Source organism: Anser brachyrhynchus (assembly GCF_964034855.1).
Source record: "Anser brachyrhynchus genome assembly, chromosome: 3".
Lineage (NCBI taxonomy): Eukaryota > Metazoa > Chordata > Aves > Anseriformes > Anatidae > Anser > Anser brachyrhynchus.
In genome coordinates this window covers 28,653,664-28,680,230 of record NC_137696.1, presented here as the reverse complement: position 1 = coordinate 28,680,230, position 26,567 = coordinate 28,653,664, and the positions used below count along the sequence as shown (strand labels likewise).

Below are 26,567 nucleotides of genomic sequence, written 5' to 3'. Positions count from 1 at the left end.
TTACTATTGGCTTAATGCAGGACTGCATGTATTATGAATGTTTCCAAACTCATCTGAGTTTGATAATCAGCTCCACCCTCCCCCATCCCAAGAATTTATCAAAGCTAGATGAAAGTGTATCTTAATTATAAAGACTAAATAATGACATAGCTGACAATAATGACAATGCATAAGCTTTTCAGTTTGAACTCTTAGCAGCAGGCTCAAGACCAACGACTAGCCACTGAATATTTTCCTACTTTTGCCAGTGAGCGAGAGACCTGAATCATCTGCCATTATTAGTGTGCAGTACCCATAGTGATCAAGTTACTGCTTTGTTTATTGAGAAACGTTACGGAGATTTAACTTGGGCCCATATCACAGAAATACTTCATAGAAGATGTGTGACAAAGGATCAAGTACAGGCACCAGAAACAGGAGTCAAGCAAGATAACCTCTCTATTTCTATTAATAGTAAAGGATCGCATTTACCCTTGATAGTTTCAACAGCTTTCTGTACATTGCTGCAGCTCTAACACCCTTCCTCACTTCTTGTCGGGTATTTTGAGTCATTAATTTCTATGAAAAAATTTGGTTGCTGTTTGCCAAGCGTATTACACCCTGCGTTAGGAATAAAAATACATATTTAAAAACAAAAACACAGCCAAAATCAACCTCAGTATAAAACTGACATAACCTAAAACACTGTACTTGCTTAAATGGCAGTTTAATAACAGGTTCAGGGTCCTGCCTGATCAGCATGCACATCTAACCTGCAAAGGAGCCAGAAGCAGATTTATCCTTCGTAATTTGTCGGAAATTCACATACTTTTCCAGAAAGCCATCTTATAGAAGTTAATTTCTAATAAACAGTACTTGGCACTTTCCAGAAGACATTACCCCCCAAGCTCCCATACCTAGCATTCAGATTTCAGGTATTATTTATTGGCTCCAAAGTTGACACGAGTCCCTGGAGTTCTGAACGCCTCTCAAATCAGGCAAACAATTTTGTCTGGAGAAGGAACATTTATTTATTTTTTTTTGCATTGTAGCATGGTTAATCTTACTGGCTTGCAGACAGTTAAGGCTCAACCAGGGAAAGCCTCGACCTGGCCCAAGTTTATTCTACTAGCTTTCTCATAAGCTCAGCTATGCACTGTGAATAGTGTATGACTTATGAGAAAAGTCTGCTTCCAAATGTGGGAATTTCATTTTGTTTCTAAGCTGGTTTAGAATGCTGCCATCACAGGTTTCCAGCAACATATCAGTCAATAACTGAGCAAGAAACATTCTCTATGCAGTATGAAAAATTGCTTAACCTTTTAGGCTGGAGCTTTTTGCTTTATTTTTCCTCTCTTCTGTATTACAATATGAAGGGTTTTGTGGCTAAGAAAATGACCTGGGACTTTAATGAAAAAACAACCAGCCACAAATAGTTCAGGTCTCCAATATGACAGGCTGCATGTGCAAAGGGTGAATCATCTCTTTCTGGACCTTATAAGCTATTTGTAGTTATAGGCATGCGTATGCATGTACGCACATATTATATATGTATGGACACACACAGAACTAACTACATAACCACTGAAGTGGGGACAGAAAACACCACTTTCTGTAGACAGCGGTAGTTTGCCTCCTGCACAAAATAAAAATCAAATTTAAGAAGGACACTTGATTTTTTCAACAATTCTGTAATCTTCCTATTCTATTCTTGCATCCCATCGTCTTTTCTGTTTAGGATCTGACTAAGGTATTATGAAATCTTCCAAGAGCACTTCCAACTTTTTTTTCCCCTGTTAGTCTCAAGCCAAGAGGAAGAAAGTTGACTTCTTAAGCAACTGTTAAGGGAAGACACAGTGAAAATGATTCTTCATCCAGCTAAGCTAAAGAAACCTAGGCTTGTAATAATTAATAACTGCACTCTCTGCATATCAAGCAAGAAGAATCTGCAAGCTCTAGTCAGCTTTTACAGTGAAATCAACTTGAAGAAATAACAGGAATTCACTTACAAAACAATGGAAATTTCTACTCCAATGACAAGGATTAAACCATTTATAAGTTGTGACGTCTGTAAGAAGTGCCATCCTTCCTCCTCCCCATTCAAGTGGGAGAGTTTCTTGCAGTGAGAAGCAAAGCTAATTTATTAGGACCAGGTGAGTGACTTGTTATGTGATCCTTGTTATGCGGTCTGGGAGTCCAGACACAGGCAGAGTTCAACCCTTTAAGTTTCAAAGGAAGCATGAAAACTATGTACGAGTCAACATATTTCCAAAATGATTCTGAATCAATTTCTAGTATTGCCCCCCCCCCTTTTTTTTTTCCACGTTATCCTGTAAAACTAACGATTAGGATTATTAAATCACTCAAAGAGTACACAAGACTACAAAGCTTAGACATAATAAATTCCTTTTTTAAAAACAAAGCAGTTAAAAGAAAAAACGAACTTGCAAGTTAATTTCCTCTTAAAGAACAAACAAAAAACCAAAACGTCCCAAAACCAAATTCTTTCTGAAATACATATACATGAAGGTAAAAACATCACAGTAATCTTTGCTATGTCATCTGAGAAACAGTTATTGCTCCCACCTGTAAAATCCTGCTTCTTATAAGACTCCCCTGACATTAGTCTTCTTCCTTTGTAACAACCAGGTATGAGAAGTAAGCTGCAACTTTCTTTCATATGCATGCATCAAATAGTGCTGATGAATTGTGGTAATACAAATACAACAGCCGAATACTGAGAGTTGCTATTAAAATGTCAAAAGAAAAACCTCTGGATATTCCTGCCAATTCTTTCACATTTAAAAAAAAAAAAAAAAAAACGTTGGTATGACACTCAATTCTGTATTAACTAGCCAAAGTTTTTACTGATGTCCTAACATTAGAAATCACGTGCTTAAAAAAAATAAAAATGAAACCATTAAGTACAGAAAGTACTAGTGAAACAGCTCTTATGGTGTCCCCTGCTATCAAAGTTCATGGAGCCTACTGCAGCAGGTTTGTAAACAGGAGTGAAGAGATCACAGAGAAGGTCTAATATTAAGCACAACTACAAATTTGAATTGATTCCTCTGCTGAATCAAGTTCAAATTTATTGTGGATAATCAACCTAAAAAGCAACAAATTGACATCTGAGATTTAACCTTCTAGAAAAAGTATACACCTTTCCAAAAAGGCATCAAAGAAAAACTGTCATACCACTGACCACAAAAGAGACACTTTTAAGAATTAAAAATTAAAACCGTGAGTATGCTGTTCTTTGTTGTTGCTGCTGTGATGATGGTTGTCCTTGCTGTTGCTGAAGACGAACTTGCTGGGAGTATGGATCCTCAAGAGACTTAACAAAAATAGTTGTTTTAGGCCCCGTTTTCCAAACAATACCATTTGAATCTATTACAGAGGACTCTACTGTGATGTTATGGGTGCCAAGTATCACGAAGTTTAACAGAAACTGAGTGCTGAAGTAGTCGTTGTGTGGTTCCACCCTCTGCTCCATTTCATTGCTCATATTGTCAATAGGAATCTGAGAACACATGAAAGGTTAAAATGCCATTTTATATAACCTCTTAAAATAAGTTTTATGTTCTCTGTTTGAAGGACAGGAGGGAAAAAAAAACAACCAACTCTGTCCTCAGTTTTCCAAGACCAATGCACATGCATGCTTGAGTCAGTTTTGACATGCTTTTCATTGACAAATGTAATTTTCTTTTATCTAATATCTATCAACATTTTTTTTTAACATCTATTGACAACGATGCAGCTAACACCAAGTCTCCCCCACCCCCCAGGGTTCTGGTTTTCACAGAGTAATGCACATCAGACAAACACTACACACTTCCTAGTCCTATTTTAGAAGCAACTACCTCCCTTAAGCCCCAAAATCCCCAGATCGACCAAAACAGACCTTTCACTAAATACTATGTTAGCATAACCTGAACTTCAGGCATGCAATCTTTGATAAAACTGTTCACTTGATTTTAACAGGCATCTTCTCAGGTGCTATTTTATTTGGACAGCCTGTCCTTCTGATTTCCATGCTCAAAAAAACCCTTAATATGAGGACTAAGAAGTTCTAGAGGCTACACAGCAGAGAAGAATTTGTTCCTGACTTTTTTCCCTCCAGAGTTTCCCTTGATACATAGCTAGACTGAATTTCCCTCATCTCAAGCAAATTTCTAATGACTGGTTCCAAACAAAGTCTCTTCAGTTTGGAAGAAAAGTTGTTACTAAAAAGCTGCAGCAAGCATAGAAATCCCAGATCCCTTCCAAGCACTATGATCAGCTCCCACTGGTGCTTGAGTGTCAACTGTCAAGAGTGAGAGGATTAGAGAAGAACCCGTTAATTTCAACCAGAGGCAAACAAAGAGAAGGGAAATAGAGCACGAAAGCTTAAGATTCCTCCTGGCCATATTCTACCCATACCTTATAGTCTTGTCCAGATTTGCTCTGCAGCACGGAAGATACATTTAGACAGACTGACTGGATTTTACGGAAAAGGCCTGGCTTAGACCCATGCTGAACCACTCCTTCCACCTTTAAGGCCAATTGCTGATTGTTCTGTACTGCAATAGGTTCTGCTGGATTCCTTGGAGATGGGGATAGAGCAAGCTGAAACACAAGACGACAGACAAATATGTAATCCTATGCCTCTTGGGAAACAAAGACAATTCCAGGATGAAATGGAACATCATCTTAGAGTAAAAGTTCAAGGAGGGATTTGGTAGAGAAACCAGCAGATGTAAACATAGAATTTGTATCAGTGATTACTATAAAAATTAGTAAGCATCATCAGCAATATCAGGCATGGTCTTTGCACCTCTTTCTTTAACTAAACACCTTCAAAATGAGTAAAAGTCTTCTAGAAAACATCCACAAGTAAGCTCTAAGTATATGAAGCTAAGCATAGAAGTAAAAAGCTGTACGAATAGATAATATATATGTATCTTAAGGCTCTCACTTTTCCCAGAAAAAGGACCATTTGAGTTAAAAATACAAAATCCACTCAACCCCCCACTCCTGAAGGTGTCATATAGCCATTCTTATTCAGTCAACCGATAAATATAACAATTTTATTTCAAGATAGTAAATGTTGCTTTTTGAAGGAAAAGGAGAAACAATACAAGCTTATAAAGGCTGCCTTTCCATAGAACATATTTAGCTCTGCAGATGCAGAATCAAGAAAAATTATAGTCAGATTTTATTTTAAGATCCTGCAATTAAAGAACTCAATCCTGTTTGGTTGATTAAGTCACAGCCTAGTGGTTCTTAACGATTACATACGTATTATTCAAGTTATGACATACATATTAAGTTATTCCTAACTACAGTACACACCTGGGTTTGCCTGTTAAGTACCTTCACTAAAGATATTGAAGCCTTGTGCCTTCAGTAAGGCTTTTTTTATGAAGTAAAGACTCTATAAAGAGAAATTTTAGGCCGCATTTTAGCAGTACTTACCTTAATGCTTGTAGACTGTAGTTTTTGAAAGAAGTACCTTTGAAAAGAAAGAGGTACCTTCAACAAGGCAATGACAGCACTGCACAGACAAGCTGTATGCTGTAAGAAACAGAAACAAAACAAATAAGATGAAATATTTCATAAATATGGAAAAGACATGCACTCACAGTAATGAAACTGCAGTAATTTCCACTAAAAGTCAGAAATACATTGACATAATCATATGATAACAGCCACCACAATGACAGTGACTACATTCAGCCTCTGCTTATGTTCTCTCCTTTATGAAGGTTTTCTGCTCGGGGTAGCACAAGGAGGCCAAGAAAAAGAAAAATGCAAATTATTTCAGTCCTAGCGTTAGAGTCAGCAGCTTAAAACACTCATACACAAAACTCTGACACCCAAACTCTCTAAAATAAATAGTAATCCCCCCCCAAGCAAACAAGACTGGCATCTCCCACAACTTAATATGGTGCAATAATATAAGTTTTAAGCCTTTTATCCACTCTTCCTTCCCCTACTGCATTGTACCATCCTTCTTGTTCAGAAGAGTCAAGTGCTACTGAAACCACTGAGCTTAGCTGGCACAGAGACAGTGACAACTAAGTTTACAGGGTTTACCTCAGCTACACTTTACACAACTCATTTTTTTTATATGCAATTTGGAATTGGTAAGGACTGTTGAATTTAGAAAAAAGGCAAATAGAAGCCAGCCATAACAAAGGAACAACCTTGTTTCCATCAACACGCACTTCAGCTTTATGATGTTCAGTAACAGTAAGAGACAACACTATATTAGCACTGTAAAGGAGTATGTTATCAGCTCACTGTTTGCATTCAGCAAGCTTTACATTGTGTTCTCTGATGACCTGCACTGATAAGAGAAACACTATACTCCAGCAACGTAGTATTAACTGCCAACAGCTCAGAAACTGAAGCCGGGCTAGTGCTGGACCCTCCAGCACTGTGTGTGGTGGGGGAAGAACTCCTTCGTGACAACATCATGAGTAAACACACCATGCTTCACTATTTGAATGTGGGTGTCATTAGAGACCTGTCAGAGACTTGATGTTACTTTTAGGTATTGTGACATTTATCAACATCTGCCATATTCTTAGCATCAGAATTTTAAAAGCATTGTTTTTAATCAGGCCAATAAGGTTACAGGTATTTCAGCAAACTTTTTTTTCAAGTATTAGAGTATATCCTTAGGGACCAGGCTGTGAGTGCCACTAACAGCTTATGTTAACTAACTAAAGTGTGCTCTTCGGTTTCTTGACCACCATGGAGATATATACATACATATATATGTGTGTATATATATATATATATATATGGAGCTGATGGGTTTTTGGAACCTTCACCTACAGAAAATACGTTTAAACAATTACTTGCCAAGTAAGACACAGGAGCATACTTCCTGTTGAGGGATTCCACTTCTTCTAGTACACGATTAAATACTGACATCATTCTTCTTTCATATTCACTCTCAACATGTGCTGTTCCGTTTGAAGTGTATTCCTGGAAACTAGAAAATAAAGTATTTTGTTGTACCTAGTATATTTTCCTCATCCTAATCTAGGGCACTCAATCCCAAACATTCTCAATCAGACCATTTCTGTTACAACTTAAAGTCCATTAAGAAATAAACAGAGTAAACAGTTTGGCAGACAGATTTATTATTTTTTCACTCTAAGACTTGCACTTTACATTTAAACTCTTTCTTAACTATATCTTATCCACCATGTTGTGTCTCCATCCTTTCTCACATGAAGCAGTTACAGGTCTAAAAAGACTCAGCACACTTATTTCCCCTAGCTTTTATTTAAACCTGCAGTGTTTACAATGTTTTAAAAAGCCTCACAAGTCAAAGAAAAGGGAGAATGCCAGTCAGAGTTAAGAATAAATCTGGAAACTTAATCTCATGTTCTGAATAGAATTCCGCCTCCTAAACACCTAACTTTTTGAAGTCCACAGCTTCATACTTGTAAGGAGTATGATTAATGTATCTTCTGAACAATGCTTAGTTCATAATAAGTAGGACAGTCATCTGGGGTGTCCAATTTTATTTCTACTTAGAAGAATCACGCATTTATAAAGATATTTATCTACATTATCTTCCCTTCAATCTCTGACTCAGAGTTCAAAAGAGTGATTCAATTCACAGTTGCTTCAACATAATTTTGCTAGTGCATACTAGTCCACAGTTAAAAAAAAAGTTAAAAGTACTGGATTTACATTAGAAAGCTTAAGCTAATCTAACATGTCTAACATGTTTCCTTCAGACATGAAGGACTAACATATACCTACTTTTTGCACTTGCAATTCTGAGAGTTAACACAGAATGGCACATATTAAAATACATGGCCAGAGATTAAAAGCTGTTTATTTTAATGGAAGTCTATATCTAAGATGAGTGCGATATAGCTCTCGAGCAAAATAAGTAATTTTAAAAACGCAGAATCTGAAACACAGTCTCTACACTGCCAGCTACAGCACAGTAACAACAGGTGTCCTCAAGCCTACCCTGAGTAAAATCACAAGGGTCCACTGGGAAACTTTCTGAACATTCCTTGAATTCCTAGACTTAAAGCCCCAAGGATTTAGAAATAAAAAGCAAAAGAGTAGGAAGTTAACTATCAAACCTACTTTGCAGATTCTGGATCCAAAATCAGAGCTTCAATCGCATGCGAAATCAACAGGCAGCTCTGCTGTTGTCTGATATTAACAATAAGGAGTTAAGAGACTTACAAACTTGGATCCTAAAACAAGAAATGCAGTACTACTTACTGGCGCTTTTCCTTACTTCTCTGGTTTTCATGAAGTAATCCTATCACTGTTCCTTTAGGAAACAGAGCAAGCACTACCGAAATTCCAAGTTTTATACTTGGAAGTTGCAAGTTTTGAGTCATAACTTTTTCAGAAACTAATTCCAAACAATAGCACAGCAGTATCCATTTCCAAATGGATTAAAAAAACAAAGGTACCTGATTTTTAGGTAAACTGCTTCAAAATGGCTTTGTGCCAGCTTTCATAGAAGAAAGGACTGTTAAGCTTCATGCTGTCTGCATGAGAAGACGAGAGGACTAATTCTGAGCTTTTAAAAGGATACAGTTCTACATTCCTTAGGGTCGCTGAGTCCGCATCAAAAGATGATTGATAGAGATCACCATACCGTGCAGCCAGGTTTCGGAACTCCTCCATTGATAGTTTCATCTACAGAGACAAGTTACCAGTCAAAAAAAAAATCATATATCCAGAAAACCACTATACTAGCATACACAACTGAAGGAATAAGACAACATTCAGACAGATATGGAAAGCTTTTGTTTCTTCACACAGATAATGATCATTAAAGTGACAGAGTATTATCCATGCTTTATATGTGTATTTTTCCCGTAACAAAACACAAACATATCCTTTTTTGGGTTAAAAACAAAAGCCACGAACAACCTCCACTCTCCCCCACTGATAAACCAAACTGTTCTGTCTTTCAAAGACTACCAACTGACTCCTTCTTGCAGGCTACGTGCATTTAGAAACACACGTATTCTGTATGGTACCAAGCTGCTTGCCAACACTCACCAGGAAGAATTACAGTGCGAGCCTTAAATGTGTATTTTTACTTTTAACTAATATAATCACAGTACCTGACGTGTTTCAAAGCAAGGTGGAAAGGTCTTGCTGCAATTTTGAGTGTATTGCCTGGGTTACTGCTTGCATATTCTTGGAAACTGTGTGCATGATTGTGTGAAAAAAACATGCTCTGCTTCCCTACAGTTATAGGGGAAAACCAAGGCCCACTGTTCAGTCAGACTCTTCACTGATGCTTTTCAATTCTTTCATCTGATATCTCTGCTGAGAAATAAAATTCATACCGGTTATAAAAGTAACTACACTGAAGAGTGGAACAAGAACACATGCCTGGTTAGAGATGCGTCCACACCGTTGGAGATCATTTCCTGATGTCATAGCAATTGTTGTGGCAATAGCTGGTGGTGGACTTGTTTTTAGGCTGTTGCAGGTACAAATAAGTTGAGAAAAAGCTTGCAGAAGGTCAATCCTGAGTTTCACAAATCCACACTGAAAGCTCAGAGGATTAAGTGGTGTACTAGCAGCCTGAAACACAGTAATAGGAATGTTGGCAATCTGGGTCAAAAACAAACATGGTAAAATAACTTTGCAATGTCACTGAACTGTCTCATCAGGCAACAGAACTCTCCAGGTCAATTCCAAAAGCTGTTTTTCAAAACCACAGTTAACGGATTTGCTCGATGTAAATCATTCTGAATATTAAGGCCACAGAAGTTTAGATAATTATCAAGCCGTATTTCAAGTGTATCATCCTTGTGTCAAGTGTGACTTGAGCTGCTACAATACTATTAGGGCACCTATTTCCCCTTTTTCCAAAGGCCAAGCCTTTAGACTTCAAATGACTAGTCCAGGTAGTCCCTGCCATAAGGGAGAACACTCTGTGTTTGCCTACCAATTCGCAGATGACTGAAAAAGTGATTCTCTGCATGAGCCACAAGATAAAGAACTGGCTAAAGATACCTGCACCAAAAAGGAGTAATCAACTTTGATTTTCTTGGAATTGTGAAACGGACAGGAACAAAGGCACTTGCATTTGATGAAGACAGGGACAGTTCAGTGACAACCAAGAAGAGTAAACAACAGAACCCCAGGAGGAAAGATGCTATTTTTTAGAAATTATGGCACTATGAAATTCTGTTCCTTAAGAGCTTATCTGACTCGGAGAAGCATCCGTGACAGCTTAAGAAATCTAGGAGGGGGCAAATTGCAGCACTCAAAAGATTTGATACTAGTCAGGCCAAAAATCCATTACTTATTTTTCTATACTGATGGATTTGAGAGGACCACCCTTTTTTCTCTAGCTGAGAGGAAACCTGCCTGCAAAACAAAGCACCAGGACATTATTTTACACAGAGAATGGATAAGTATTAAACTTTTGCACGTCTTACCCAGTGCTTCTCATTTCACAACAGCAGAGGCCACTTCTAGAAGCGAGAAGTTACAACCCTTCTACAATACCTTACCAAGAACCATTTTTTTTTCTGACAGGAAAACAAACAAGTTTTTCACCAAACATCCCATGTCATCTGAGAACTGGCCTACGATTGACTAAAGTGAGGAAACATCAGCCAACTGCAATCACCTTGAACTACTGGGTTAGATTTCAACCAAAGAAAATGTCTTAAACAAGACTCAAGCTGTTCTCCACTCAAGCTATTCCGCCCCCCTTAGCACTTTACTTCCCCTTCTCCAAGGGCATAACCATCCCCCTGCCTCCACTTTTGAATGGAAGTTCTTCAGTTTATTCTGCAAGGGTTGTTTCAGAAAATCCTCTGAGGAAAAGACCTCACTGTACTGTAATTACTCTACAGAGAGTTCATGTTTTTATAGAGTGAGGTCTCAGTACTTTAGATCAGAAAATCCAGACATTTTTAGTAGCACAAATCGGACTTGATTTTTAAGTGGAAATACAAGCTTGTTTCATTAATACTACAATTTATATTATCTGCTCCCCATATAGCCATGGCCAATAAATGAGTTACAGTTCTTTTTGTGAAAATGACAGAAAAAGTTCTTTGGCTCAGTTAAGTTCTTCAAATGATGCCACTTATCAACGTATTTGGAGTTAGTGCTACTTAAATATACAAATGCTTTGTTCAAGTTCGGTATCTTCTCTGGATTACCAGCAGTGAAAAACAAGAAAAGTTTCCAAAGAGATGAGTGTTCTGTGTCAAAAGGAGTAAGTCTTACTTCAAAACCCTTGCTAACTATACAAGGAAGCACACTGTGAGACAGAGGGGACTGTGGCTGACAGACTTGATGACAACTCCCGGTCCCATACACCTCTTGTCCATAAAGTAATTGGACTTTTTCCCTCAAGGGGAGAAACTTGCATGAAAAAACATTCTGCATACAGCAATGCAAGAAGGAGGGGTGCACGTATATCAAGAAGGAGTTGAGAAATCTTCCGATGAGATCAGACACTGCCTGCATATTTCATCATTGCTAAACTGGGCTGACTGAACATCTGCAACAGATTACCTGGTACAGTGTTTTCCAGCTACAAGGTGGACAACTACACAGGCTTCATCACTTGCACTAATGGTCTGCAGTGCCAACAGTGCTGAGTGATGCTCTACACTGAAAGAGAAGCGACAGTAAAGCTGGAGCCAGAGGAAAGAGAGACAGCTAAAATCTTCTGCAGTTAGACTACCATGTGCTCTTTGCGACACTTTGCTCCCCTTTGAAACACTGAGTTATGTAGATGCAAGCAGCGAGCAGCTCCTTTCACAGCTGAGAGACTCAAGTGTGGTGAGAAATTTGTAGCGGTGCAACGAGTCAGCAACGGCCAACCAGCAAACAAACAAAAAATCACAACAACAAAAAGACAGCTTCCTTTTCTCTAACCCTCTGAAACCTGCACTTATTCCTGCGGACCACAACAATTCAGAAGGAAGTGCTTTTCTGGGTGCAATATGCATGGCAACACAGGAAATCAAGTCAGCAGAGGAGATGAGATGAGGACAGTAATTCTTCAACAGTAAAAAAAAAGAAAACTCTAGGGAAAGAGATTAAATTACTGAGCCACAGACTGACCTGTTTCAGCAACAATATTTTCCTGCCTGTATTAAATATAAACATCTAATTAGATGGGTCTCCCCATGTCTTCTAGATGTTAGAGAAATATTGAAGCATGAATTAAAAGCCTTATTCACCCAGCCAACAAATTAAAGACAGATACTTCAGGAACAATGGAGCTTTCTCTCACAGGACAAAGGCACAAAATTTATGTCCTTCCAGGTTATATAGGGGCAGTTTATTAATAAATATTAGTATCTGAGCTTTAATAAATACTGATATCTGAGCTGTCATGACACTGACAGTTCTGGTAATTGCAAAAGAAGTAAGCCATTTTATTTAGAAGATATACTGAAATCCATATGTAAAAACTTCTTCATGAAAACCAAAATATGAAGAAGTACTGTAGGAAGCTGGACCATCTTTTGTTAAAGACGACAACATGAACTGGAGGTTCATATTCATTATTGCTTTTTGTTTACATAGACACCATACACATGCACATACTTCTTGCTATTTTCCCTACTTTAGAGAAGCAGAAAATATGTGCTTAAAGCAGGTGCCACATGAATTCTGTGGATGTGAGATTGAATTGTCCTCCCTCCTCTTACTGAATTGGTGTTGCTTTATCGTTGGGATTCTATAGGATCATATTGTCAAATACAAGGCAATGTGAACTCAGGAGGAGGAAGGAGGACAATTTAATCCTCTCTGCATCTCAACAAGCTAGGAGCCAATTCAGACAAATTCCCAGGCTAAATCATTACAACAGCATTTATTCAGCCAATACAAGGAGTGAAAAATTTCGAGTACTGTACCTTCAAGAAAAAAAATAAAATTGTCATATCGCATGATTTGATCAAGACAGGAAGTGAGGGGGTGGGAAGGCAGAAAAGAGAGATACTAGCTAGTCAGCTTAGCTACAGAACCTTGTCTCTGAAGATACAGTGGGTTAAAACTGGCTTTTCCTTGCAGTCCTCTCAAAAAGAGGCTGGCAGATGTCAGACATCTGCAAAAACTTTTCACAGGTTTAAGAACAGGAACTAAACAGACCTACATTATACAAAACCACTATCAATAAAGTAAAAGCTCTGTGCTAACCGTCAGTGATGCTATTCCTTTGTGATATGACTTTAAAGCTTCAGCAATGCAAGAAAGCGCTGAGCTATAGTTGTCCTCTTGCAAACCTGTCAGACACTGCTCTGCATGGGAAAATTCCTTCAAACTGTTCAGCCAGAAGTAGAAGTGTTCTGAGGCCACCTGAGTCAGCAGGCTTTGATACAGCTCTCTGGCCATGTCATGGTTACCCTGTAATGACAAGGTTTAGAAGGGGTAAGAAAGAAGGCCATGGGTTTCTAAGTAACAAATACAAATAAGAAGAGCAACATCACCAGAATTAGTCATACTTCAAAAATAAATATAGTGAAACTTCCTTCAATCATTTGATCACGACAATGCTAACAATAAATAAAACCACAAAGCCTTGTTTTATGGAAAGATCAGCCTGTATGAACTACAGTACTTATTTATACAGACCAGTAAATTTCTAGATTTGTTTCTTATCTTGTCGAGCTTTTTTTTTTTTTAAACACAAACCAACAAAAACCTGAAAACATCTCTTTCATCCCCACAGTAACACTGGGTTTGGAACTATCAGGTCAGCTTAGAGCTAAAACCAGGAACCCTGACTGATTTACCAAAACAGCACTATGCTCAGTCCTCTCTTCTGCATTATGTACTTTATCTATTTAAAATTATGTCAGCATCTTGTACTAGGGTTTCTATGCAATTCTAACCCCAGCTATGACTTGATGGAAGGGAACAGAAAAACAGTATCTTTTCCTTCCTTTCTTCACACTGAAGAGAAGCACACACCAGGATGGCCTGTATCACTACAGCCAGGCAATGCAGAGTCCATGTGCTCAAAACAAGGACATTTTTGAGGTTGTTACCTTTATCCTTCTCAAATACTTCCAAAAGACAAATGGCTAGGAAAACCATCCTGATGGGATGACTGCCCTGAATGGTACATATCTGAATCAGCATTTTAGTGAATTAAGAGGGAACGCTATATATTCTTCCCCCCAACACTGGTTTCTTCCTATCATTTGACTCCTATCATTTTCTTTTCTTTTTCCAGGTCAAAGAAATCACTAGTATCCCTCCAACCACACCAGAACATTTTTCTCCAGATGTTTTCACTTACCATTCTGGAAGCCTGCCTGGCTATCCTATAGGCTGTCCATCCATTGGAGACGTTCTCAAGCTGCTGTTTGATAACAGTTTTTATTTCTGAAGATAAGGCTTTCTGACTGGAAACAAATATCACTGTGGCAAGAGAAACCTAGTGAAGAGTAGAAGGATGAAGGAAGAACAGTGGATTTCAGGAACAAAACAAAAAACAAGGAGAAAAAAAATCAAAGAAAACAAAAACAACCCAGCCCCATTTCTTAAACTAACAGAAATGGTTTGCTTGATTTTGGACTCAAAACTACACAGGAGACTTAACGCATATTTTAACTGAAGAAGTCTTCTCTGTCATATGTCATTCTTAATATTTGGGGTAACTAAAATATTTGTTGTAAATGACACGTATCAGATTACCACATGCAAATTGAGATCTGCCATCTTGTTTTTTCTGTAAGTATTATTTCACAGACTATCCCAATACTTTCTATAGCTAGCTTTGTCTAAGCACTGCCATCTGCTGGCAAATCTAATGGAACACATATGCCAGCATTCAACATCGAAATCACACCTCATAGAGTTGAACTACATAGTCAAAGTTTAAAAGAAAACTGAAAATAAGGCTATAGGCTGGCACATCAACTTGGGCATAACCAACGGCTTAGGCCACCTTTAAAACAAAAACAAAAACTAAACAAAAATAAAATTCCATCTGTAGTAGGCTTTATCCATCAAGGGCTATTCACCAGCAGGAGGTCTTACCAAGAGTTCCTGTTTTTTATCTGTGGCAGATCGTCCGATTACTTTGTAGAGGTCCATCAGGTCTCCTAGCATCCCATCTGCTAGGACGGGCAGCTGCATGGCAATAGCTGCCAAACAGTGGCACATGAGGATCCTAGCAGCATCCTGGGCACTGTGCAGCTGGGTCAACAGAGACTCAACCACCGACTGGCTCAGGTGAGGACGGCTCTTGACCAACTTCACCATGCAAGTTAAGGTGATCTGCAATTCACACACATCAACACGTACAATGAATACAATGTCTACTTGAAAATAAACCAAAATCAGATACTTAACTGAAAGTGTGATTACAGAAATGCGGAAGAGATAGTATTTTCAGAATCACATACCACACAGAAAAGATATCCTAAGAGCCCAAGTCTCCAGCCCTAAGCTCACAGCACAAACATACCACAAATTCAAGAAGCAATAAACTTTTTTTCTCATAACAGCCTTTACAGGTAAATAACTAGACAAAATTCCTGGTAGCAGCTTATGAAGTAAAATAATAAAAATAATAGATCATAGGAGTGTTGTAATCATGTACACATTGCATCCCCATCTCCAAAAACCAGGTTCTCTCCAAAAATTTCTCCATCCTCCAGAGACACCTCGATCCCATATTGAAGTTTACGTTTCCTTATGAACAGCTGTTCATTAGAGGGACGCATCTTTTTAGCCTTATGACAATCAACTTACTCTAGAGCTGAGAGAGGTCATGTTACAGTTGTGTAGTACCACTCTGAACTCCAACTACTGGCAAAACACAGAATTTTTTTTTCCCAATATGCTATGCTTCCACCAAAAAGGATATGGTGCACATTAGCCCTTTTGCTATACAAACTATTATTGTAACTTACAGCTGTGCTAATGAAAAGACAACAGTAGGGTCACCTTTAAGGTTGCTTGAGCTCCTGGACTGCCATCTTGACTACAAAGAACAAGAAGAGACTCTAAGCCAAAAACTGCATCTTGCTCCAAAGGCAGAAGATCTAAGAAAAACAAACAGTCAGTCAGTTCCCTGTTACAATTTCTGATCATAATCAGTATAATACTTGCACTGGTGTTGCAGTGATGATAATGAGTATTTTCCTAATAATTCTGCCTTACTTTATTTTGATTTCAAACAATTCAATCTCTCAGGTAACTATTCAGCAGTCACATCAACTGTGACATACGTAGGGTCAACATAAAAATTCTAGACTATGACTTCTAAATATCATGTTATTCTTTTGCAACAGACTTTGTTCTAAGAGTTTTCAAAGGCTAACAAGAAATTCAGTAATTTACAGCATAGGTAAGACAAGCTTTTATTTAACAGGAGTTCTGCTGCACCTGGTAATTTTCTATAAGTTAACAGAAGATGGAATCTTACCAACCATTCATAAAATCCTACAAAACTTTTTCTACTAGATTACAGTCCCCATTCTTCCTAAGCAGGGTAAAGGATCAGACAGCCTTACATACAAGACCAGTTAACATGTGTTAAGTGCGTAAGCCTGACTCATCATCCTTGCTTTCGTTTACCTTTTTCCTGACAAGAGGCTGATATATTAGTTAGAATTCTCACGCCATGAGCTGCAATGCCACGGTTATTATGGTAACAGCACTCCTGTGCTAGTTTTACTAAATCAAATGATCTTGCAGTTGTAGCTGCTGTTCCTAAATAAAGATAAGACAGACAGGACATAAAAGAGCACATTCCTTAGTTGTGCCACAAATCTTTCAAGTACATTTATGCACAAAACCTACATTGACTTAGGGTACTTTTTTTGTTTGTTTAATCATTTATTTTACTTCACATGTTTTCATCCTATCATTTTAACATGTATTCCAATATATAAAAACACAAAAGCCTTTCATGAATGCAAGTTAAACATACACAAGAGAGTATCCAGGTCTAAAGGCTGATGTTTCAGGAACTATCATCATTTTAAGAACGAGACATCCTGAATCATTTTGAAATGTCTACTCTTTCTCACACCATAAAGCCTCCATGCTTCATTGTTCAGTTTATTCATACTAATAAACCATGCAAATCCATGGTTTCAAAGCACCTTAAGCAGAATACAGGTTGACCAGTTAAGATGCATGCTGTTTCCTTAGTGTATATAGAGAAGTTTAAAACCCAACGGTAAACAAAGTTTATTAGCCACAAAATCCAGAACAGAAGCTTAGATTGTGACTGGGTCTATTGGTATATACTATCCCATTTAAGTTTTCATACAGTGAAAACAGCCTGATAATCAGCGTCCTGGACAACAAATAGACTTTAAGAATATGCCACAAAATGGTTAGTGATTGACCTGTTTATCAGTAGGTAGCCAATCCACCAAAAATGCTAAAAGTAATCATCTGATCTGTTTTTCTTACCTGTAGCACTACTGAAGTACTGTTTAATGGCAATGGTCCCCGATAACGTGGAGAGGACGGATAGCATGCCCAGTTTCAAACTATCATAAGGGGTGTGAAGAGCAGATTCACACAACGCCTACAGATTAAGAGAAAGGAGAAGATACAAAGGGAAGGAAGTCCCATGAGCTATATGTATTAAATATTTAGTTGCACTTGCCTGCGAGAAGTTCTATGAATCAGAATTTTTCCCATTGAAAATACTTATACTGAATTCAGAAGGTAGAACTCATGTCCTGAAGCACTGGTTTTAGTAGATTGAGGACATGGCTTGCTAAAAATTGACAGTGGGTCTCATATGCTAGGAAACACCACTTACAAACCACTTTATTGACTAAAAAACAGTGACAAACGTATTACCATTTCTCATAGATCAAACATTGCAAAAGCTTTTAAAGACAATTCTCCAGTCTATTAGAGCTATATTGGGCATTTTGCCTTAAAACAATCTGCAGGACTAAGGGACAGAGGATATTTGAAATAGTACCTATGAGGAAATCTAGAGGAATTAGCAGGACAGACTGCAGGCTGCAGTCAGTTACCTTTGCAGTCAGTAGGAAGAAATGCACCTTCAGTAACTTTCAGAAAATCATGGTTTAGGAGTTGTCCCTTTCCAATCTAATTACAATGTAAACAGCCAGGATACACGGACATGCAGCACTGTAGGAACTCCCCTTTTTCATTTCTATCTCATTAAACACAAGAGCTTGTGTCTTCATTGGTAAGTTCTCTTTAGTTAACACATCTGAAGTGCTCAGCAACAGCACTCTTGGACCAAATGCTGCTCTTACACAGTAGCGTTATTAAACAGGTATGTGTTTATATATAAACAAAAATACATTCTGGTCTGAAGTCAAAACCTTGAAAAACACCATGAGAAGGGCCTATGACCAAAACAGGCAAAACTGATGGAAAAAATGTCAAAGAATCAAAGCAGAATTTCCCTTAGCCCACCTGATAAGCATTAGAGGACAGACACATCTAGAAAATATCTTGACATATATACCCCAACGATCTGCTTTAGGCATCAAAGGCATCAGCTTCTAAAACCTAAGTCTGAAAGTCAGTAAAGCCTCCACAGTCCGAAGACAAAGCCTCCTCTCTGACCTACCCAGACCCAAAATGCTAAAAAGTTAACACTGCTGAAATGGTTCCGGAAAGAGGTTTTGCCATGAGAAAAAGAGGGTCTGTCCCAGTCCCTGCTGTATAAACATTTATCAAGTTGTTTAAATATATGGGAAAGAGTTCCCCACCTCAGAATGTTAAACTTCAGAATTCAGAAAGATCTCTCATGACCACTGTATGTGGCTCAGCAAGCAGTAACATCCTTCAGACAACTCATTTGGTTCTAACCTAGTCACTGGTCTACTTCCAATGACAGCAGAACTTTCTCCCGTGCATTTCAACTAGCAAAAATACTTATTTTAAGACATCATATAACGATGAAAGCCACATTACCATGTCTCTCACTTGTACTAAGACAACTACCACCAGGATATAATGGTATAGAGCAGCATTTTGACCACAAAGAATTCATATACCGTTACGCAATTCCTTAAAATTCCTAAGAGAAATAAATTTCTGATATTAAAACATTATGGAGAATGAAGCATTTCACTAAAATAAAAACCTCGACACACTAAATCATCATCTCTTTGTACTGGAGACGAAGAAAAGCATGTGTTATTTCTCATGTGACTATTAACATAGGAAAAACTACATATTTTTTCTCCCCAATTGCCTTATACTCCAACAACATATAGCAAAAGTAGCTTTCCAAGAGTACTAAAATCAGATAAGCAGAGCTATAAGCCTCTGCCATTAAGCTTTTGAAATATTTACTTTTCCAATTAGAATCTAATCTAACTTGAAGTTATTTTCTACAGTCATTTCTACCAGAAAAAGGGAAAGGCAAGGGGGGAAAGAAATGTAAATGTACAGCTGCAATTGAAAGACAGACGCAATCTTATTTCCAATGTAACAATGGTTTCCCCGGATAATGCAGATACGCTATAAACACCTTTTAGGAACTCATTCATACAAGAAGAGTCACAAAGACATTACTGAAAATGACCCATTGATTCTTAGTGATAAAATCAAAGTTACTTTCATCTGTTCAAGTATACCTTGCTGGATGACATGCTTTGAGACATCCCACAGACGTTCTGTGTTACATGAGGGCATTAATACACGTTCAGTATCATAGCATTAACAAAAACATTCATCTCCCATGTCTACTATCTTAAATGAGTTTGTCAGGTGCAAAAGTTACTTCCTTACGTCAAAAAGGCCTACAACATGACAAATGCCTTTCCTCAGTTGTAACACTTCAGTTATTCATTAATATTTGGCTACTCTGGCAGATTTTGTCTATATTAAGGATATGAAGAGGCACGTTCTTCCTTCACTTCCAAAATTATTCTTTTGGAAAGAGTTCTATAACTAATTGCAAAGTTTCATAATAAACTTTAGCTTAAAAATACACTTTAGCTTAAAAATGCATAAACCTGAATATTTTCTCTAGTCCATGTATGCGGTGTCTTGTTGGCCAACAACTTTAGATCTTGGATTGCAAGCCTCTTCACAGCCTTCCTGGGGTCATTCTTCAAGTACTGCAACAGAAGCTGGACCTATAACAAAGTAAATTAATTAAGAGAAAGAGATGCTACTAGAAGGAAGCCTTTTCAGAAGTACTCAAGAAGGAACTTTGGGAATATTCATCTAAAACTACTATGCCCTACCTGTCTGTTTGCTTGCTACATGGCAAAGCCTCTACTCAGTCTGTGATTCCCTGGCAAGATTCCAGCCAATTCCTGCTATTCTTCTCTCCCTCTCTGCTCATGCACCGTGTTTTTCACTGCCCTGCGTACCCAAGAAGCCCTGAGAGCTGTTTCACCTCTTACAGAAATACTAATAAAACATTTCCAAGAACCTCAGTAAACACTTCACATTGTCACGATTATGCTATTATCAAGTATTCCAGGCATTTGACACTAATTCAGGTGCCTACATAATCTGCAGTTAAAATAGAGCAGTAGATGTATTAGTAGATGTAGAGTATGTATTAGCAGCTACCAAAAAACCCCAAACAGATTAAAAAATAAAATAAAATAAAAAAAAAACACCCACCAGCACATGAAGTATTTATCTCAAATTAATTGAAATGACACTTAACAAAGTCTCCTTTGTTGCATTAATTTTTTGGAGATTTGGAGATAGAACAACCAGCAAATGGGAGACTGCATGAACATGTCAACCGTGGTTTTGCTCTCCAACTCCATTCTGGCTACTCAACTTACATACGCAGCATAGTCTGCTGTGTTGTGGAAACACAGCCTAAAACACCATCTTCCTGCCACAAAAAAAAGCACATCAAGTGTTCTAGTGTTGTTTCAGTTGGCTTAGATTCAGCACTATCTCTGAAATACAGACATCAGTGATTCGAAGAAGTTTCAGACAGATCAATGCTACTAGTCTAACAGTAACAGACACCAGCATTCCATAGCTGTATGGCATTAAAGGAAGGCCAATAATTTTTTTATGACTACTTTACAAGGATTAGTTAGATGGATCTCAAATGTCGCTGTGTTCAGACTTGCTATATAAATCATATCCACAAAGCACATTAACAGAACATAGAAGCATTGTATTTTTCCATCATTGCTTTCCCACAACTTGGTTTATAGACATAAATTATAACAACAGACTCAAATTCTTCAGAGTCCATCAAGAAACACATTTTTGAATGCACTCTATGCAGTTGAATTATTCATTTCCTTGCATGCAGGGAAGGTGAAAGGCATACCCTCTACCCAAGAGAACATACAGCAGTAAGAAGTGAAGCATGGGTTCTACACGAAAGATGGAGGTTTTCAGATTAAAAACAAAACAAAACAAAAACAACAACAAAAAAGACCTGTTTGCTTTCTTAATTCACTTGATTTCCAAGAAAGATAGTTTATAAGCTATAAAGAAGGGTTCCCAATTTGAAGGGGTTATCTGGAAATATCAAAGTGACATCGGTTTTAGAGTACTCTTTCTCTACAGCATGTAGTGGCAATCAGCATATCCTTTAATATATTTTCAACATCATCTAGCATCTGAGTTTTTTTGGTTTGGTTTGGTTTCAAATGTGCTTTGTACTTTAATTTGAAGGAATGAATTCAGGAAGAATTACCTGCTTAGGAATGTCAACCAAAGAAGAAGCAGCAAGTAGAGTAAATGTGTGAAGAGTAACAATGACCATCTTGGTAGAAGGATATGATGTTACCAGCTGCTGAAGCAGCTGTCGGGAGCTGGAGGCCAGGCTAGCGTCATGATGCATGTGCTGTAGAATAGGGATCAACTTCAATTTCAAGTCCACAGGGGTGGCTAAACCTATAAGAGCGAACAGAGACATTGCCAGGCGATTAGTCCGTTGCACTGTCTTTTGGCAGTACCAAGCCACACAACACTCTTGCATTAATTACTATCACCACTTAACGTGGATCGTGCAGACACCTGCATTAGTTTCAAATAACTCGTCCACTGGCTACCAGCATAACTATAACAGTACCGCACACTTTAAGAGTTCTTTGGAAAGGTGGCTCCTTGCCTCATTGCAGGTAATACACATATTAACTTATCTGAAGCAACCTGCAATAGTGTTATAGAATCTCATTCACCAGACTACAGATGAGCTTTTATTCTTTACTAAAGGGGCGTTATGATAACTTGGATTTTAAGAGCCAGATATTGGATTATTTCTTAGCTATTTTAATTTCAAAACTGGAATTATTTGAGAATAAGGACAACAGTATTCTGATATTTATATATGGATAATAAAGAATTCTCAGAGTAATTAGAGCTTTTCTTTTTATCATTCAATATTTGTATGTACCTTGAATCATCTCACTGATTTTGTTACATATTCCTGCAGCAAAATCCCTGTAGAGAAAAAGACAAAGTACTGGGTGAAATAAGAATAAATAGATTACTATTGTTATTAATAATAAAAATCAACAGAAGTACCAAACCTTGGATTTTAATAACAAAACCTTTTACAAGAGTGCTTGCCCAGTCTTAAGGGGTTTTGGAACTCCTACACACGGGAATGATCAAATGATAAAATGGAAGCTTTTAAATATGTATCGAAGTGACAAGCAACATTACCCATAGTTGCCAACTATAATTTCTGTAAAATAATCCTTGATTAAAGTTGCTCTATTGCCTTGCATTCCCATATTTACGAGCTTTTCATTAGTATTTTAGAAAAAAAAGATTCCTATTAAACTCGATTCAGACTTTCCTACGATACTGTTATTACACATAATTATTATAAATGACTTGGCTGTCACCAGAGGAGAAAATACTACATTTTGTGAGTGACAGTGTCAATGGAGTTCCCATTCTTTGTAATATGAAAAATGGAGAAAAAAATTACATCTTACTTTGATTGTGCAGAAAAGTTGGCAGCAGCAAATATAGCAGCTTCAACTTCCACATTATCATGGGAATCCAAACTCTGACGAATACTGTGATGTGCGTTCTTCCTTTCAGGAATAATAGATGCCATGCTGCCCAACATCCTACACAAACAGATCACAGTGAGATCAGGAAGCACAATGACTATGAAGAAACGCAAGATGAAACCAAATAGAAACAAGAAAGGACTGCTCTGAAGTTTCATTTTTTATGTGTGTTCCTTTCATGCTGATTACAGAAACAAACAAACACTAATGGTAGGCAATGTAAAAGTGTTGGCCTGAGTCTTATGTTTGTCATTCAATAAAAACATCAATTATATTTTGGTACCTTTAGCTTGAAAGGAAAAAAGCGATAAGCTTCAAGAATTCTTATAAAACTAAGAGCATGCTTTGGTACTAGAAACACTAAGCATTTTTTAAGACGCTTTTATGAAAAGAATCTAGGAGTTTTGATTGACAGCAAGTTGAACATGAGCCAGCAGCATGCCTTGGCAGCCAAGAGGGCCAACCATGTTCTCAACCGTGTCCAGCATCAGCTCTGCTTTCACCTGTATGATAAGTGTAGAAGAAAACTCCTACGCTTCATTCATGGTAGCTGCAGATTTTCTTATTGCGGATCAGTATGCTAATAATCAGCTAGAGTGTTGAAGTACGTCACGTTCATTTATGCATACATACCGAAGTGTAATAGCCCGAGCCACTGGATCATTGCTATGAATTACTGAAAAAACTCTCTTCACAAACTCATCCACGTTGAGGATCTTCTCTAGGTGCTTCTCACTCTGCTGAGTAACTTTCAGCACACAGAGCCTCAGGAAGTTGTTTCTATCAGAAGACACGTGCTTATCTTTATCAGGCTGCTTTACAATGCAAATTCAAACACCTTAAGTACAAAGTAAGGAGTTATTATGAAAGCGACTGATACAAAGTTATTACTTCTGAGGGTTAATAAAAAAAGGTAAAGCGTATGCTTTAGAAACGGCACGTTTAAGTGGGCTGATTTAGAGAACGGGGTATTAACAGGACGTTGTTTTCCAGCATTGTTAGTGTTACATTAGGCCCAATTCTCTTCCGGGTAAGTCAACCCGTTGCCAGCAGCGGAGCGGAAGCAGACGCCGGAGCCCCGCACGCTTTGGGACGCGGCTCTCCCGGCGCAGCCCGGCAGGGGTGAGGCCAGAAGGTGTCACTGCTGCTGCCGGCCGTGCGCCCACCCCTCCTGCCCGCCGGCCCCGCAGCTCGGCAGCACCAAGCGGCTTCCTGCCCCGACCCGGCGCCGCTTACCCGACCCTGAAGACGTCGGCCAGCTTGAGGAAGGCGGAGTTGATGAGGATGGGGAAGGGGTACTTCTGGAACAGCCGCGGGAAGCGCACCACGGCTTCGCACTGCTCGCCGAGCTTCCCGGACCGCAGGCCTAGCGCGAGAGCCGAGGTTACGGCACGGGCAGCCCTGCGCCCACCCCCCAGGCACCGCCTGCCTCCCTCACCCACCCTTGTCGAGCTCCATGAGGGCGGAGTTGGCGTCCAGCTCCTGCTCGCCGTACCCCGCCTCGGCCAGGAACGACTTCCCGCCGCCACCCGCCATCGCCGCCGGCACCGCGCATGCGCACCCGCCCCCCGCCCCGGCACCTACCCCGGGGTGAATGGGCGGCGGGTGGGCGTGGCCCGCGCGGGGCTCGCCTCCCGCCGGCGCCGCCCAATCGCAACGCGGAGGGGCGTTCCCGCCCGCGCGGCCGCTGCCCAATGAGGGGGGCGGAGGAGGTTTTGGCGCGGCGCTTGGTGGCGGGAGTCGGTGCCGCTTGGCGGGAGGGCGTGCGCGCCTGGGCGCTGCTGGCCATGCTGTGCCGGGCGCTGCTCCGCCGCGCCGCCGCCACCCCCTCCGTGCCGCCCCGTGAGTACCGCCGGACCCCCGCACCGGGAACCCCCCGACCCGGCGTCGTGCGGCCTCCGGGCTCCCCCGGTCCGCGTTCGCCGTGCCCCGTGTGGTCACGGGTCCGTCCGTCTCGTTTGTAGGTCAGCCCTCGGCGCTCCCCCTCCAGCATCTCCTCGACAGCTACCGGTGCCGCCGGGAAGATGACCACCTGTCCTACGGGGAAACGGGCATGCCGGTCCCTCCTTTCGGCTGCCGCTTCTCTGCAGGTACAGCTGCCTCCTGGGAGGCCGTTCTCGGGTGTGGGATCTGCTGCGTGCCGTGCTTATCTTTAATGCTTCAAGGCTTGGCGTTGGAGTTTCGTGTTTCTGTGAGGGTGTAACTGTGTTTGCTCCTACATCCTATATATACTGCATCACAGTGCTCCTAGGTGTGCTAGTGGAAACATTTCCTTACAGAAATGACTGAAGAGCATTTATTCCAATGGCTTTTGCGTTTCAGCTTTGTCTGTTTCAAGGTACATCCTCTTGATGCAATATTTGCAAATATGGCTTTGTTCAAAATATATAAAAGATGTAACAGGATGGAGAATAGTAAGTACAAATCAAACAGATGGATGTATGCCCCTGGCATGTGTGGAAGCTCCTAGATCTTTAGGACAAAGATCTTTAGATCTCCCATGTGTACTACTCTAGTTCTCATGCCTTTCTCTAAGGCAGCTTCCTGCTTTTCCAGCCCACATCCAAGGAAAGTACTGGATGTTGTGGAGGGCAGGCCATAAAGATGGAGGAAAGGAGCTATCATAACTGGTGAAAGATGCATTACTATAGAAGTTGCTCCTTGCCACTTGATTTCCCACTTACAGTTCTTGAATAGAACATCCAGAAAGAAATACGTGGCAATATTCCTGCATTTTTAACTTTTAAATTTTTATGTGAATACTATTTATCCTTAGAGCTGTCCCTTAGGTGTGCACCTTGTTTAAGGTGCTTGTACTCCCATCACGAAGGAAGGGGAGTAATTCTGAGTCAGCCAAATAATAGACAAATAAACTTCAATTTCTTTTCAGCGCCAAATTTTGAGCATATACTGGCAGTTGCAAATGAAGAAGGATTTGTTAGACTGTATGATACCGAAGCTCAAACTACCAGCAAAGTGATCTTTAAGGGTAAGTTCTGTAACAGAATGTGATCTTCATTTGATGTGACAAGTATGTGACTTACTGGAATCCAAGCAAGCTTTTTGAAAGTTGATTAAAAACACAATTGTGGGCATTACTTGTATCCTTTCATATACATTGCTGAATCCTGTTTACAAAGCAGCCGTGTGAGTGTGCTCTTAGAAAAAGCACTAATAGGTGAATTGTTCTGTGTTGTTTTCCTTGCCTAGGGCAAGCTGCTGACAAATAATGAGATTTCTGATTTAAATGTCTGATGTTCTTTATCCATCTGCAAAATATCATCATGCTGCAACGCACTGAACTAATCCTGGCTTTTGTTCTCTTGTTAGAATGGCAGGCTCACTCAAATGCTGTATTTGACCTTGCCTGGGTACCAGGAGAATACAGGATTGTAAGAAGTCTTTTCCCATCTACCTTTATTCTTAATGCTTTGGCAACTGCATGCAGAAAATGACTAAAGCTTTTTATTCTTTCCTCTGAAGGTCACTGCTTCAGGAGACCAGACAGCCAAGGTGTGGGATGTGAGAGCTGGGGAGCTTCTTGGCATATGCAAAGGTCACCAGTGTAGCCTCAAGTCAGTTGCTTTCTCTAGATTTGAGAAAGGTAAATGTTGATATTCCCCGTTGTCT

General features: G+C 39.4%; 2 protein-coding genes across 3 annotated transcripts in view; one reads left to right on the top strand and one right to left on the bottom strand.

The window, feature by feature from the left end:
- Positions 1–1,005: 1,005 nt before the first annotated feature.
- On the bottom strand, positions 1,006–24,509 carry INTS7 (integrator complex subunit 7). Of its 2 annotated transcripts, none has more exons than XM_080586292.1 (20): positions 24,380–24,509; positions 24,174–24,303; positions 23,571–23,717; positions 22,857–22,994; positions 22,307–22,353; positions 21,605–21,804; positions 19,935–20,057; positions 17,389–17,506; positions 16,543–16,677; positions 15,910–16,007; positions 14,998–15,237; positions 14,255–14,392; positions 13,150–13,356; positions 9,361–9,555; positions 8,549–8,652; positions 8,086–8,154; positions 6,832–6,964; positions 5,437–5,535; positions 4,402–4,587; positions 1,006–3,502 (listed from the first exon to the last, which is right to left on the bottom strand). In XM_080586292.1, exons 1-20 carry the CDS (start codon positions 24,471–24,473, stop codon positions 3,215–3,217), a joined length of 2,889 nt encoding a protein of 962 aa, XP_080442418.1. In that variant the 5' UTR covers positions 24,474–24,509; the 3' UTR covers positions 1,006–3,214. The 2 variants fall into 2 exon arrangements, with proteins under 2 accessions (XP_080442418.1, XP_080442419.1); XM_080586293.1 differs by having other exon boundaries at positions 23,571–23,752; positions 24,433–24,488.
- DTL (denticleless E3 ubiquitin protein ligase homolog) overlaps positions 24,476–26,567 on the top strand; it is a 24,861-nt gene continuing 22,769 nt past the window's right edge. Inside the window, exons 1-5 of the mRNA XM_080586294.1 lie at positions 24,476–24,779; positions 24,902–25,027; positions 25,828–25,926; positions 26,268–26,329; positions 26,421–26,541. Coding sequence (XP_080442420.1) covers positions 24,491–24,779; positions 24,902–25,027; positions 25,828–25,926; positions 26,268–26,329; positions 26,421–26,541 — 697 coding nt within the window. The 5' untranslated portion in view covers positions 24,476–24,490. The remainder of the gene's footprint in view (positions 24,780–24,901; positions 25,028–25,827; positions 25,927–26,267; positions 26,330–26,420; positions 26,542–26,567) is intronic.